Source organism: Paramisgurnus dabryanus, chromosome 6 (assembly GCF_030506205.2).
Source record: "Paramisgurnus dabryanus chromosome 6, PD_genome_1.1, whole genome shotgun sequence".
NCBI lineage: Eukaryota > Metazoa > Chordata > Actinopteri > Cypriniformes > Cobitidae > Paramisgurnus > Paramisgurnus dabryanus.
The window spans coordinates 38,918,397-38,934,840 of record NC_133342.1 but is presented as its reverse complement, the minus strand read 5'-3'; the positions used below and the strand labels follow the sequence as shown (position 1 = coordinate 38,934,840).

Sequence of the window (16,444 nt, the reverse complement as noted above, 5' to 3'; positions counted from 1 at the left end):
TACCTGTGTGGAGGCCTTGTCTTTTCACTCTTAAAGTTCCATGGTGGATCAGTAGACTGATGACTCTTCATAGACACACAGCTGAACTCTGAATCTGATCTCATCTGATGAACTAAACTATAACACACAACAGATTACAGGTAATCTTCTAAACTGCTGTACTTAAGTATAAATGAATTTATCTGTAGTACAGATATATTTTTTTAAAGTGCTTATGTGAAGCAGCTGCGACTGTGTGTGTTACAAAACTACAAAAACTTGCTTTACGACAGACCTACAATCCAATCAGAGCCAGCTTTGCTGCAGTAGGCTAAATTATTTACAACAGTGGTAATGGACAATTCTGCTTCCAACTTGTAGGGGGAGCAAAGAGCAAAAACTCTTTAGTGTTGCTTTAATGCCAAATGTGATCCCAAGAATATAATCTCTGGCTATATTTGACTTTTTGTGTGTTTATTTTTCATATGCTTTATTAATAAAACGTACATTGTTTTAGGGACAAGTTTGTAAATTAGCTTTAGCTAAAAACACTATGATGCATACATTGGATGACTGTTTACAGTTTATCTATATTTTTTTCTTTGTATCTGTCCAGGGTTCCTACAGGTTTCTTCAAGTTAAATTCAAGTCTTTTTAAGACCTTTTTAAGACCATTTATATAAAAAATTAATACCCATTTCACGTCCCTACCAGCAAAGAAAAACTAAAATCCTTGAACTTGTGTTCATTTATTTTTCCGATGTGAAATGGGTAAAAAGATGATAAGCCAAGCAGGTGTGAAAAAGAAAAATTTCAGTAGGCCACAAGAAAGTTTGCCAAACAATGTTAAGTTGTTAAGGAATTTCTGAGATTTTCTTTGATTTTTCCCGCTTCTCCTTTGCCTGTGTTGTGTTGCAGTCTATGGTTGTGGTGATCTTCATTTACTGAAGGCATCACGTGTTCGCAGTATTTTGTACTGTGACCCGGGACTGTGTTGCGTTCTCAATTATTGGATCCGCCACTCTTTATTTATACTACGTTATTAAACAAACAGAGATGCAAACACATGTACCGGTATGTTCAAAAAAGAGAAAGGTAATCTAAGCCCTTGCACCCAGGCAAATATCCAGATACTTAGGCTACATTGCCACCGACCCCTGCCATCCCTACCAAACTAGGTATATAGAGAAAAATGAAATTCGAAAATCAAAAGATGCCAACATTAATTTGGAATATTCAACTTCATTTTTTTATGTTAAACCAAAACTCTTATTGAACTATCTAGCACTTCTTCTTGCTTTACTCCTTCTTCCTCTTCTTCCTGGCCACCTCCTGCAACATAACCAGGGCCTTCCATCTGGCTGCATTCATTTATATTAATTTCACATAATATTTAATAAACCCAATCATAAATGAACAAAGCTGACAATGTTTGTCAAAGCATCACAAAAACACTTTACTGTTTTTGCACTGACATATCAAGCAATACTTGTGTAGATGACCCCTTTTATCAAACTCTTTTGAATACAATAATATGTATAGTATATTAATGATAGAAAGTGCAGGTCTAGAGATTATAAATGTAATTGGTGTGTTATGGTTTATGTAGTTTTCTTTCCTTTTTAGATAGAGCAGAAGCAGTAAAAGTGCCTCTTTTGATTCCTCTCTTGCAGATTAAAAGAGCTTAATCCACTTATTATTTTAGATTCAAAAGTCTACTTGCTGTCCCAGTGACTGGTGACTTTATATTAGAGCTTTGCGTTTTTTATATAGAGTCAGCTTGAGCTTTGCTCGTGCAATGGGCTTAATTAACATTCACATTGCTTTTTTGCTACTATCTCTGTGATCTTTGAGCAAACTTTTTAGATATAAAAAGATGGTTCATTAATAATAATATTATTAAACAAAGGGACGGAGAAAGAAACTGCAGCGCGTGGTCGTGACTTTCAAACCAAGCCAGTTTGTTATCGCAATAGAAACGGAGGCACGCAGCTTGAAACTGTACGTGAACTTTAGCGCTGACTGACTCTGATCACGGCCGTTTTCCGATCACCTCGGGTTTTACACATAATGTTAATCGGACCCGGTCCTCCGTGAAAACCTCTATGCATACAACTCTGCTCAAGTTCAGAAACATGTGACGCTGAACTCGCTTCATGTCGCACCCAATTCATCGAGAAACAGCAGACTCATCGGGAGAGACACGAAGTGCTCGCAACCAAAATGCCATTAATAATAAAAAGCCGCAGGCGCCGAAAAGCGATGTGTTTGCATCCCTGATTTAATCAAAATGTGGTTGACAAAGAAACTTTTAAGGAAAAATACAATATGGAGAAGTTACATACAGCACAATTTTTAAGACCAAGACATCAAAATTTAAGACTTTTTTAAGTCTTTTTAAGGTATTATTTCCAAATTCATAAATTCAATGCTTTTAAGGCTTTTTAAGACCCCGCGGGAACCCTGCTGTCCCTACGAAATAAACATTTTATCAACATCTTTCTCCCAAATGTCTGTTTTCTTTCCCTAATATTTTAAATTAATGCCCCTCAGCTCATGGTATAAGTAACATAGTCTTTATAATATTAGCCTTTATGACACACATATATTGTTATAATATATCTCATATGTGACCCGTCACGGAAACCAGTGACACAAGTCGGCAGCACAACTTTCAAGAAAATGAGAAACAACGTTTTTTTTTTCAAAATTTGTGATTTTCGTTTTATTGCAGAATCTGTTAGTTGAGATCACGAAGAAGACTCTCCATGTTTGAGATAGCAGTTTGTGTACATTTAAAAGCATACATTTTGCAGTTGAAATCGGCTTGTTTTTCCGGAGATTCTAGCATGCAGCGGGGGGCCTCATTGTCTGTGTGTATATTTACATACTGGATAAGCTTGTGTTTTCGCCTCCGCCCCCAAAGGGAACAGCGTTGCTCCTGAATAGGGATAGTTCACCCAAAAATTAAAATAATGTCATTAATGACTCACCCATATGTCGCTCTAAACTCAGAAGTAGTGTTGTCACGGTACCAAAAATATTGTTTCGGTGCCGATACCAAGTCAAGAATCGCGGTTCCGATACTTTTCGATATTTTTCATGAAAAGGGAGAAACACTCTCAAATCTAATTGCTGTGCTTTATTTTAAAACCAGGACAAGATTCTAATAATATAACACACAAATAAATGAACATATGAACAGCAGATATATTAAACATTTGAACAAAATATGAAAAACATCTCTATATGCAGTGGTTATAGTGATAACTGCTAACATTCACTTAACCATAACATTACCATAATTAATAGGAAATAATGAGTCTAAATAATAACCATATGTTATTTAAGCTGTGATATATGGATTAATATAGGCTAATGTTTCCTGTACTTCAATGTCTGATTTATCTGTGGTTATCTTTATATTTGAGTCCATAATTTCTTACAATGCTTTTCACAAATGAAATACACCTCCTTTGCTTATAGGTCTGTGGTCTTTAAATGCTTTAATATAATAACCTAATATAAATAAATCACTGACAAACATGCACATGCTCTGATTATAATCATATAGCCTATAGATCATTTTAGCTGATGTTTTGTATGCTTTATTTTAGCAGCTTGCAAATTATTAATGTTATTTATGAAAGTTGTGTTTTTAGAGATGTTGAATTAGCCGTTTACTAATTACTCCATTCTTTTTGAGGAGTGTAGCCTCTTATGGAACGGCTGAAATTCCACAAGGGGGCGCATTTGTTCCTCAGACGTTGCACAATAAACATGACATCCGAATATATTCATTATAAATCATGAATGAAAAGTGAGATTCGAACGAATGTCTGTTGTATACACTATTTATATCGTAATTCGGTCAGAAACTTCAAGATTGTGAGATGAACAAATCGTTTTGGATTAAAAGGCTTGGATATTCCATTTCCTTGGACTTTTGGGGATTTATGAACAATTTGTTTTGGACAATTTCACCGAAGCGGATAAAGGAAAGATTTTGAAGGTAAGTAAATATCCTAAATCGGCGCCGCCCGGTTCAGGTAACTAACAACTAGATTACAGTTTTATGACTGCTAAAAATCATATTATGCTTTCTGTGTGCTTTTATTGGAATCCCGAAAGTCTAAGCTTTACAACGATGTGCCGCATGACCGTATATTTTGAAGATTTAATGCTTCAAAGTTACAATGACGTAATGCAGCCTCACGTGCAAGGGGGGGGGGGTGTGCCGTGTACGGCACAGTGTTCCTTATCAGGTTAAAAAAAATAATTGAGTGCATGTCGAGTATTCATTAAAATAGCTGAGATACGGTTTAGTGAAACAAAATGAAAGAAAATGACAACAGTATATCAGAAGCATATACGAGCTCCGCTGCCTATCGCTCGCGCACCGTGCACATGGATCATCTCTCTATGACGCACGCGCGATCACCGGAAGCTCGCGCTGCAGACCAAAGTGCGAAAATAAACAAAGCTTGAAGGCAAAAGAACGCATCCTGTTGAATTTCATAAGTCAGACTGAGCTGCAGCGGGCAGTATCACTTAGTGCTCGTACATGCAGCCATCTCGCTGTTTTGTTTGTCACATGACAGCTGCAGTTTTGGCTGCGTGTGTGAGGAGAAAAAACACAGACGTCCACAGGGAGGCAATGGAAACGTGCGTTGCACACACAAACATGAAATGTGTCACTTACAAATCTGGGACACGTTCATTCTTAAAAGTATCGATACTAATACATTTAGGAACCGTGGCGTTATTTATTTTCAAGAATCGCGGTACTTTTGAAGTATCGATGCATTATGCAACACTACTCAGAAGACCTCCGTTCATCTTCGGAACACAGTTTAAGATGTTTTAACATTAGATTTAGTCAGAGAGCTTTCGGTCCCCTTGATTGAAAATCTGGGAAAAGTGTTAACTCTTCTCTCAAATTTCTCAGCATTCTCTTTCTTGAATGTGTTATATTCAAATGGCCACAACTTTTCCAAATCTTATCAGATTTTCATGTGTTACACATCGTTGGAAAGCTTAGAAACTGCACTTTCAGAATCTGTGAATAACTCAAAATGCCCCAGACTTGTGTCACTACTTTCCGTGACTGGTCACATATAATATATTCAATATAAACCATAATTTTATTAAATAATAAAAGGGAGGGGTTTATTCAAAATAGTATAATAATTGCTTAGACCGGGCAATAGCAACAAATCTATCAGCCAATGACAAATGCTCTTTCTGTTTTAAAAGTTGTGCTTTCAGCCAATAGGCACTGAAGAAAGTTTGAGGTGGTTTCATTCATATGGTAAATAAAGCCATTCACACCTCCTACCATCCCCACACCTCCCTCCCATGCACCCCAGTGTATGGTTCTGACTGTTTCCGTCACCCGCAATCAGGAGGTTCACAGGCTGTAAATTGTCGAAAACTTCAGGTGATTAGAGAAGTCACCAGGCATTCACTGGTGCGAAAATCTGCCTTTTCATGCAGTGAACCCCTTTTGGCCAAACAACCCCCTAAGAATATCGCGAGAAATGTCGAGAAAACCCTGTTCAATCGATGGATGTCAGAAAACGAAATCATTGCACAGGTTTCTGAAAAACATTAATATACAAGACTAATGGCTAACCTTCATTTATTCAGAAATTTCACAACTATTTAGTTCGACCTAAGCCATTCTAAACATTTCAAAAGTGATTGCTTCATCAATGTGGCAGTTCAATGTCAGTTTCTTCAGGAATCTACTCCTCAAAGATATTGCAGTCCCTACTTTATTGGGTCCGACCACAAATCCACAACCTGCAAGTTAACTTTGCACAGATATTAGGTGGAGATCAACCGATATCGTTTTTCTACCGATACCAAATATTAAGATGCCTATGTGCCCGATAACTGATATGCTGAGGTTTTTATTTACTGTTATACTACTGTTTTTGACACAATTACTACAAAACTACTGAACTGAACAATCCTTTATAATAATATCAACAATCACTACATCTTTGCACACAATGTAATATATAAGGGTCTGAAAGAGTAAAGAATAATATTAATTTAATGAATAATATCACTGGAATAATAAATTGTCATGAAAGTAACAAACAAAACAGCTTATATGTCATTGAATTTCTTAACTGGTATTTAATGTCAGAATAATTAATACTTTGTTGTTATAGCTTATGAAATGGCTGTTGACAAAGTGTATCATGAAAATACCTGAAAAGGTTTGAAGAACAGCAATATAAATATATCCTTAAAGTGCCCATCTTATGACTGCTTTTCCACAAGTTATATAGGTGTATGAGTTCCATAAAGCATGTTTCAAAAGTTGTTTGCTCGAAATAGCTTGTAGGAAAAGATTGTTACCCATCTCTAGTAGCCTCTGTTTCAGGGCAGTTCAGATTGTGCCGTTTTGAGCTAGTCTTACATATTTATGAGCTGCTGATCCTTTGATCACGCCACACTATTAACGTCATGTCCCCATGCGCGTGCTCAGTGGTATCGTGAGCAGTACGGACCATACGGTGTTATTATTTTATATATTATTATTATTAACGGTTTATGTTGCCAACAGACAAATCATGCAGAAAAGTATCACTAATAAGTACACTACAGGTGAAGAAACTCATGACACACAATGATTCCAGAGTAAATTGTAATGTTACGTTAGCAGTCACAACAATAAACTCGTTTTCCCTGGACAATGCTAACATATTCCCATTATAAAACATTTTCAAGCGCATTATTTTCGCAAATTACAGAAATTAAGACCCGCGGGGGATGTATACTGCTTGTGGGCCACGTGCTAATTGCTAGAAGCTACTGTAGCGGGAGGTCCGGACCGTAAAGTTATAAGAGGCTCGGGGGTTAGCATCGTCAGAAAAGCCGGGGCTGTAAGGCCCGGTCTCGGTGTGTCAAACTCATCATGACACAAAGATTCCAGCGTAAATTGTGATGTAGCAGTCTGAACAATACACTCGTTTTCCCTGGACAATACTAACATATTCCCGTTATAAACATTTTCAAACGCATTATTTTCGCAAATTACAGAAATTAAGACCCGCCGGGGGATGTATACTGCTTGTGGACCGCGTGCTAATTGCTAGAAGCTAGCGGGAGGTCCGGACCGTGTATATATCTATGCAGACCGTTAAGTTATTAGAGGCTCGCATCGTCAGAAAAGCCGGGGCGTACGGTCTCGGTTAGTTTGGCAAAAAGCTTTTAGCTCTAGCATCATAAATGTAGTATTTTGTGACAGAAGATGACAACATGCAAAATATAACGTGACTTCTTACCTTTTGTGATGAAACAACGCGATCGCGAATCGAATCCAGTCTGTTTCAGATGTGTGAATGATCCATGAAAGTCCAATAAAATACATCCAATTACCATTTTTGTCCACAAATGCTTATAATCCGTGAAATATAGATACATAGTCTGTTGTTTACATCAGATTTCGCATGAAGGTCTTATCGCCTACAATCTGAGGACTGTTTGCGTCGTAACACACTGTATATAAGATTACTCCGGGTTCCAATAACCACGCGTTAAAACTTTGTTTTTAAAAGTAGGTGGGAGTATAATCCATAATATCCAAATAGCGCTCTTATTTCCGTGAGACATGATAACAGCACAGAGGGTCTCATTCAAGTGACTGCTCTATGCTCTCTAGCTACCTGGTGGGTGGAGACCTGCGAGTGGGGTGGTGGGCGGGAAAATTCAAACTGAATGTGACGAAACTTTTTGTTACGTCACAACGGAGCTGAGTTTTAACTCGCGCAATCTGAGACTCAAGGCAGAGGACATTCAGAAACCTGTATCTCACTCAAAACAGCATGGATGGATTTTTTTCCAAGTTATTATGCGTGTGGGAGCATCAGAGACACAAGTGAACACCCCAAAACCCAGAAAAAGTGAGTTTTTCATAATACGGGCACTTTAAGTAATTTCCTGGAGCTGCGTGTCATAGCTGCGCATATTGAGTTTCTGCACAAGAGCGCCCTCTGGCTTTTGGATGTAGCGGCATTTCACTGTCATTCATTGAGAAACATAGCAAGCACCATCCAAATGTAGGTCAGTGTCTCCGTTTACCAACCACACCTTTTTTGCCACGGTTTATACATCTGATGGAAGACAAACTGTGCCATTTCTCAAATTAGGTTGCTCTGTATTTTGTACCTACTTTTGGCATACTTCTCAGTCCTTCCAGAAAAATGTGGAGTTTTTTTGTGATTGTTGCGGACAAAAATGCTTGATCTTGCAGCACTTAAAAAAAAAAAATGCGATGGAATATGCAGGATATTTATGCAATTTTATGCGATGATGATATTGTGGGAACTTGCCAAAATTGCGTGAACTTACAAAAACTGTTTGCAGCTTTACATTGATGTTTACGTCGTGTAATTACAGGGACATGGCTGCGCATGTGTGAAGTAAATGCAATATTTTCAACTTTCTGCTAAGATATATGTGATTTTTGCTACAAAAATGTGGGGATTATGAAGTCATGCAAGCCCCGCATATTTTGCAAGTAGGGATGTAAAAAAATCCAAAATAAATAAAAACAGAAAAAAATTTTGGTGGAAAAAATGTAGGCTTATTGTTCATAAATATATCCAGGAATTGAATTTGTTAGTTTAGTGCAAGGTTTTAGTAGAAAAAGTTTAAGGGAAGGTTAATAAAAGAGTAACCTACTGTTATAAAATAATGTAAAAAAGTAGTCTATGTTATTTAAAGTAGTCTATGTTATTTAGTGGAGAACTTTTCAGCAGTATTTTCTTTTTCTTTTTTTATTTTATATATATTTTTTATATTATATTTTAATAAAAAGTGTTTAAAATTTTCCCTTAATGTACCGAAAATGAACCGAACCGTGACCTCAAAAATTGAGGTACGCACCGAACCGTGATTTTTTGCGTATCGTTACACCCCTATTTGAAAGCAGAAATCTGCAATTTATGTGACGAAAATGCGGTGTATTTAAAAAATGCGGCCCCGCATAAATATGCGGACTTTGGCTGATTATGCATTGAATCATGCGATCGCATAATCACGTTTTTCTGGAGGGACTGAGTGTTTCATGTTTAAAAATGCTTTTACTTTACATGCAAAATACACTTGTTATGAATGTACTTTCACTCTTTCGCAGACATTGACGAGATAACTCGTCAATTAAGAGAAAACGCTTCCCTGCCAATGACAAGAATTTCCGGCTTTCCGCAATACCGCTATTATCCGTAACTTATACAACTCGGAAGTAAATGATGAGTCTTCAGATTTGGACCTTTGAATGTAAACTTTGAGAACCCCTGATCTATGCTTTTACTCACGCATTAAAGGTGCAGTGTGTAATTTTTAGAAGGATCTCTTGACAGAAATGCTAAATAATATACAAAACTATATTATCAGGGGTGTATAAAGACCTTTCATAATGAACCATTATGTGTTTATTACCATAGAACGAGACCTTTTTATCTACATACACCAAGGGTCCCCTTACATGGAAGTCGCCATTTTGTGCCGCCATTTTTCTACGGAAGTTGTCTCTGATGATTACATGTTTGTTCGGTGCTGGCTTGAACTTGAGGGCGCAATAGACGCAATATGTGAGTCACCGCTTCCACAGTACCTGTGTTTGCGGCGTCATCTCTCCTTAATCCAAAATAATTCCATGATATAGCTGTAGTGCTGTTCCTTTTCACCACAAGGTCTTCGTCTGACAACACATTTTCCTCACTCTTCTCTTCTTCCTCCACCATCGTTTTTGCAAACAGGCACAGCGTCACAACTGACACCTCACAAATCAATCTGAGCGTAGCTGACTTGGGTTTTCCCCTGATTGGCCTAATAGCATGAACGCGCAAACCATGTCTTCAGGACTAAACGTGATAGATCAAACGTTTATTACATGCGCTTACCATTTCTCATCTCCGTGCATGCTGTAACTTGGTCTGACGCAGCCCCTGCTAGCTTAGCTTAGCACAAAGACTGGAAGTGAATGGCTCCAGCTAGCAAACTGCTCCCAATAAGTGACAAAATAATGCCAACATTTTCCTATTTATGTGTTGTGATTTGTATAGTCACACCGTATACACTGCTACTTGGGCAGAGTAATTTGCTCGCAGCACCCGAGAAGCCCCTTGGTGAGGAGCAGAGAGTTCGGTCAAAGTTGTGCAAATCACTCCACCAAGTAGCAGTGCTTTGTCTTCTGAGAATATAGTTCCCAGTATGTATACTGTTAAAAGATGGCTGTGTCTCATATGACCTTGTTATTTGTACACCGTGTGACTATACAAACCACAACACATAAATAGGAAAATGTTGGCGTTATTTTGTCACTTACTGGGAGCAGTTTGCTAGCTGGAGCCATTCACTTTTCAGTCTTTGTGCTAAGCTAAGCTAGCGGGGGCAGCGTCAGAAAAAGTTACAGCACACACAGACATGAGAAAGGTATGTATGGACTTATCTAACTCTGGGGGATACGGTGAATAAGCTAAATTCCCAAAATGTGGGCGTGTTCCTTTAAAAACTCTTAGTCCCTGTTGGTTCACTAACCTAACATTAATGGCGCTTTTCCATTGCATAGTACTCCACGGTTTGGTTTGGTTTAGTTTGGGTCAGGTCAGCTTACTTTTGGGAGCTTTTCCACTGGGTGCAGTACGTAGTACCAATACTTTTTTCGTACCACCTCGGTTGGGGTTCCAAGCGACCCAAGCTGATACCAAACGTGACGCGAAAACACTGTAGGTCACTGATTGGTCTGAGAGAATCATCACTACAGTGTAGGGCTGGGATAAACGATTATTTTTTTAACGATTAATCTAGCGATTATTTTTTCGATGCATCGATTAATCTAACGATTCATTTTGTCAGTCCGATTCGACTTCGATTCGATTCGATTCTCGATTATCTCCCCATTAATTAATTAATAGCAAGTTATACATGTTGATTTACATATCTGAATGTAAACATTTCAATATATCTTTATTGCTCTTAAAATTTCAAAATAAAAAAAGACTATACAAGTGCAAAATAATGCATTCTTAGACAGAGGTAGCATTCAATAAAGCATTTGTACTGTACATACTGTGCAGTTAAGTAACCGTATAAAAATCTCAAGTTCAAATTACTTTATTTTACATGCATTTATGAGCAAAACCTCTTCAATGTGCCTTTTGATGGTCTGTGTAATTTTTATAACTAGATTTGTTTAATCCACATTGTTTTCGTGCTCTTCTAGTCCATTTAATGACAGATATAAACACAATTATAGACTTAAGAAGCACATATATATTATTAAATCTCTTTCTCTTAAGTTTGTTAAGATAGATTAGGACTCATTTACTGCTGGACAGAGAGTGAATGAAAGCGCAGTCTTCTGGCAACAGTGACATATTTCATTGCTTTCTGTTAAATTGCTCAAATAACTGTTTAAAACACACTTGGCATCACATTCATGATTTTATGGTAAAATGACACTTTTTCGCGTAAATCCACGAGCATTTAAACCATAAACAAAGCACTTTCACTTTAATTGAGCGTGAGCAGCGCAGCAGAACCACGCAGAAACGATTGCAGCACTGTTGCTACAGAGCCGCCCAAGTATTTGCAGCTGGCTCCGACCTCCGTTTATATCCGTTTCGAGCCGCGAGCTCGCGCTGCTCATGCGGCGGGGTGCATGCTTGTTAACATGGGCGCTGAAAAAACCACGCGCCGCGCGGCCGCAGGCACTGCTCACCCTTGCTGTGTGAAACAGGTGTCATGAGCAATTCAGTCCCCCCGAGCAGTCGTGAGCAATTACTGAAGCCAATTGCGTTGCTACTACTGCGCCGCCTTTTTGGGTCTGACGAATCGACGCGCATATTTTGCGTCGACGTATTTTTTGCGTCGACGTCGTCGATTACGTCGACGCGTTGTCCCAGCCCTACTACAGTGTCATCGCTATAATGTAGATTAGCTTTACCTGTGCTAGCTTGCGCTGTCTCGATCAAACATGTTGTCATCTGTGCTCTGCTATAAGTTCCCAAACTCACGAAAAACATCCACAGGTTGAGAATCAGGGACACCATACCAGTTTTTTTCCAAACTTGCAGTTTGTGGCGGAACATTCGCGACGAGCATGTCAGCATTATATGCTTAAATGCAACTTCAATGAGGCTCAGCGGAGCGCCGGTGTCATGTGAGACTGAGGTAGTGATAAACGCGATGTGCAAACATCTATTTGTGGTGGCCAATTTTAAATTTGTGGCGGACTGAGAAATAAATGAATGTATGGGAATGTACAACGACGCTCTCACTTGTATGATGTCACAGCAGTAGGCAACGCAAATATAACGAGACGCCTATAATCCCTCCCACTGCGAAGTGATACTAAACTCAATGGAAAAGCTAACCACGCCAAAGTGAGGTGAGCTGACCCGACCCAAACTAAACCAAACCATGGGGTACTATGCAATGGAAAAGCACCATTAATGTACTTCCATGGGTAATGTTATTTCAACTGTGTAATCCCCACTCATAAAACAACAGGCCTATCAGAAGAGAGTCTCATGAATATTACTTATTACCAGGGGCGATTCCAGAATTTTATAAATGGGGGGGCACAGGGGGGACCAATAACCAGTCAGGGGGGGCCAATCAGAAAATTCTAATGAAAATAGATACTGGTTTAGAAAATATTAAGCATGGTTCCCAAAATCTTGTGCAATGCCACGTGCTCTTATATACACTGTAAAAAAATTCCGTAGAAATTTCAATGTTATTGCAGCTGGGTTGCCGGTAATTTACCGTAGATTTACATTTATGTTATTTACTGGCAAGAGTTTGTTCAAAGTTAAATAAATTTCAAATATTAACAATTCTTTATCTTTACAGAATAAAACCATACAATAACAGCCTCATGCAAAGCATTCTGGGAACCAGAAATCATCATCAACCTTTTTCTGTTTTTTGGTACAGATTTTGTTTCACAGAATGTTTTGCTTGATGCTGTTTTTTTAGTTTTACTCTGTAAAGACAAAGACTTGTAAATGTTTAATTTTCATTTAACTTTGAACAAAATGTTGCCAGTAAAAAACATAAATTTAAATCTACGGTAAATTACCGGCAACTCAGCTGCAATTTCTACGGAATTTTTTTACAGTGTAGATGGTATTCATTTTTTGTATTTTGCATGGATTAGACAACACAGTTCTGTTCCAGAATAGTTAAATAGTTAAATAAATTGTCATAATTTACTCATCCTAAAGTTATTTCAAACCTGTATGAGTTTTTCTTCTGCTGAACACAAAATAAAATATTTTGGTAATATATTTAGTAGCCAGAAAGTCGATGAACCCCATTGACTGCCATGTTATTTTGTTACTGCATATGAAGTCAATGGGATCCATCAACTGATTTTGGTTAGCGACATTCTTAACTTTTTTCTTTTTTTGTGTTCAGCAGAAGAAAGAAACTCATACAGGTTTGAAAGAAGTTTAGGTATATGACCATTTAAATTAAGTGAACTATTCCTTTAAGTAGGCTATATAATTGCGTGTAGCTGGTATTAGTTAACGTTCTGACATATCAGGAACGTTTGGGAAAATATTAGACTACTTAAAAATTTGTTTTTCTACTCTGTCTGATCTGACTTCCATTGTTTATTTTATTGTATTGTAACACAACTGAATGCTATTTTTACATATCATCTGTTCTGTTGTCAGACATAAAGAAAGAGTTTAAAATAGTGACTAAACACGACCAAATAACACCTCGTGTTTAATCCAACCAGCTGTTACTTTATACTGCTAAAATCCTGATTTAAATGCGACATTGTCTGATAAAATCACCATACATTTACATTGAGCTGATACGAGGTGATTTCGGATTACCTGTGTGTCTCATGCAGGGTTGCTCTTCTCATCTGGTTGTGTTTATGAGGGCTTTTAAATTTAAATGCAAGTGATAGTTTAATTGTCGATCGCGTATAGCGCAGACAATTCAACGCAAATTAAAAAATATACTGTTACGTGGGCGCGCGCATACCGCACCATAGGGAGGGAGAGAGCTCGTGCACAGAGAACTGGTGTGTGTCTGTGTGGGAAAACACTACTAACCTTTCGTTAAGTCATGATACTCGATCAATCGTCTTCTCTGTCAGTAACATCTGTTGACTGTTAACGTTTACGTGAAAAGACAAGTACATGAAGGAACCCAGGTGGAAAACACCGCCAACTTTTAATTCCTTCACTCAGTGTCATGTAAGAGTGGCACGTCGAGGTTCCGCAAGCAGCAGTGAAAGCGTGCGCACGAGAGCACTGCTGAGCGCTTGCAACAACAAACGGAGCCGTTTTAAATAGTAAAATAAAATGTAAATGGTAATCATGAAAAATCTATTTGATTTGTGTTGATTTGTGCCAGTGTTGAGTCTGTGGCGGGGCGCCCGCTCCTTCTTCACGTTCGCACGAGTCTCAAATCAAACAGTGATTGACAACTGGTCCAATGGTGCGGTGGGTGTCGTGGTGTCTTTTTCCTCCTGTTTTAAAAGCGCGCAACTACTGTGCTTGCTTCTTCTTCGCGTTCGCGCGAGTCTCATATCAAACAGTGATTGACAGCTCTCTGGTCCAACGGTGCGGCGGGCATTTTCAGGTTTACGGTAAATCTAGCTGGTCCAATGAGATTGGAGGTGGGGCACCAGGGGGGGCCAATCATATTCCAAGGGGGGCCGGTGCCACCCCATGCCCCCCCTCTAGACACGCCCCTGCTTATTACAGGCCAAAACGACCTGTTTTTAGCAGAGCTCCTGTAAGAGGAGCTGTAAAAAAATACATAGAGCTTGTTTTTGGTACTTAAACTGCAAATATTCTTAAAGACATCATAACCTAAAATAAAACTCTTTAAAGCTTAGAAATATGGGACCTTTAATAAACATGACACCTAAGATTAAGATAATGACATTATTTACGTCCCCACCAATGTCAAAATCAAAATTACGCCCTTGTTTCAGGTTGTTTTATACCTGTGTGAAGGCCTTGTCTCTTCACTTTTAAAGTTCCATGGTTGATCAATAGACTGATGACTCTTTATAGACACACAGCTGAACTCTAAATCTGATCTCTTCTTATGAACTAAACTATAACACACAACAGATTAAATACATTAAATTTCATTACTAATATTTTGCAGTGTGATCATTATAAAAAATAACACTTTCTTATTTTCCTATAATACAAAATGTTATTTAATAAAGTGTTTATATAAAATACCTGCATCCTGGAGAAAAAACTTCATCTGTTGATGTTTGTGTTTGATCCATGATGGAGCTCCAGAGGTGAATCTGATGAATGAAAATAACTTTCATAAATTTAAAATCAAAGTGACAACTGCGTCACCTCAACAACACAATATTACCACAAGTTATGTTAAGAATCATACAATGCAAAACATTTAATAAACAACGCGAAGATTAAGACATTTTAAGACACTATAAAAATCGGTTCTTTAAAGAATCTGAAAAGGAAGAAGTGAGTAAAATGCGTCACCTGATTTTACAAATCTGACTGGTTTCACATTATAAAAATCCTCCAGCTTGCATCACTGCACAACGCGACAATATCTGAACTTGCTTTTATAAACGCTATATTAATCATTTTGATTATCGCTATCTTAGGAATTCACATCACTTGTCTAATGGCGGATGATCAAACGGATTCCAAAGCTTTTGCTTTTACTTTTACTGTGACGTCACCAACAAGCCGACAAAAGCACGGTAAACAGGAAATGCAGTTGAAAACTGTTTTCATATTTCTATGGAAAACAGTGCGATCTTTAAAACGCGCGCCATATCGCGCCGACATTATGAAATAATACTTTAATAAAACGAGTATTAAAGAAAACTATAAAGTAATAATGAAAGCAGCAAAAAAGGAATAGAGCACATAGTTTGAACTATGCCTGATCTAAGGTGAACTTGTAAGAAATTACAGAGTATTTTATAATATCTGTGTAGTATTTTAAAAGGTTTCTTACACTATGTTGCACTTCACTGTTTAAATTACAAAATTACTGTAAACATTAATGGCACCTTATATATTTCTTATTTTAATCACTCCTCTGTAATAGTTCTTGTTTATTTTTGTGCATTATATAGGCTATTATAAAACCTTTATGCATATAAAGTAGTTTGAAGTTAAACTACATACAGTACATTGTCAATCTCTGTATCCCATGGTAGCCTATGCTAACTCAAAAAAAACAAACTCCTATCAGTGATAACTTTTATTTCAAAATAAAAATAGATGTTTATAAGACATAATACACACATACAGATAATCACATACATCAACCGTACACACAATCTACACAGCCTGCAGTTCCCCTCCATCATTGAAAAAGACAATCAACCAAGCAATAGCCCTGAACCTCCTTGTTGGAATAAAACCCATACAGGACTCCCCTTCTGCCATCACATACCCAGGTG

General features: G+C 37.8%; 1 protein-coding gene across 3 annotated transcripts in view; it reads right to left on the bottom strand.

Annotated features, from left to right (window-relative positions):
• LOC135767089 (protein NLRC3-like) overlaps positions 1–15,689 on the bottom strand; it is a 42,161-nt gene extending 26,472 nt beyond the window's left edge. For 2 of the 3 annotated variants that reach the window (XM_065276697.2, XM_065276694.2), the window contains exons 1-4: positions 15,507–15,689; positions 15,231–15,301; positions 14,984–15,097; positions 4–117 (exon numbers count right to left, since the gene is read on the bottom strand). In XM_065276697.2, coding sequence (XP_065132769.1) covers positions 4–117; positions 14,984–15,097; positions 15,231–15,280 — 278 coding nt within the window. In that variant the 5' untranslated portion in view covers positions 15,281–15,301; positions 15,507–15,689. The remainder of the gene's footprint in view (positions 1–3; positions 118–14,983; positions 15,098–15,230; positions 15,302–15,506) is intronic. The other variant, XM_065276695.2, reaches the window with a different exon arrangement.
• Between the last annotated feature and the right edge of the window lie 755 nt (positions 15,690–16,444).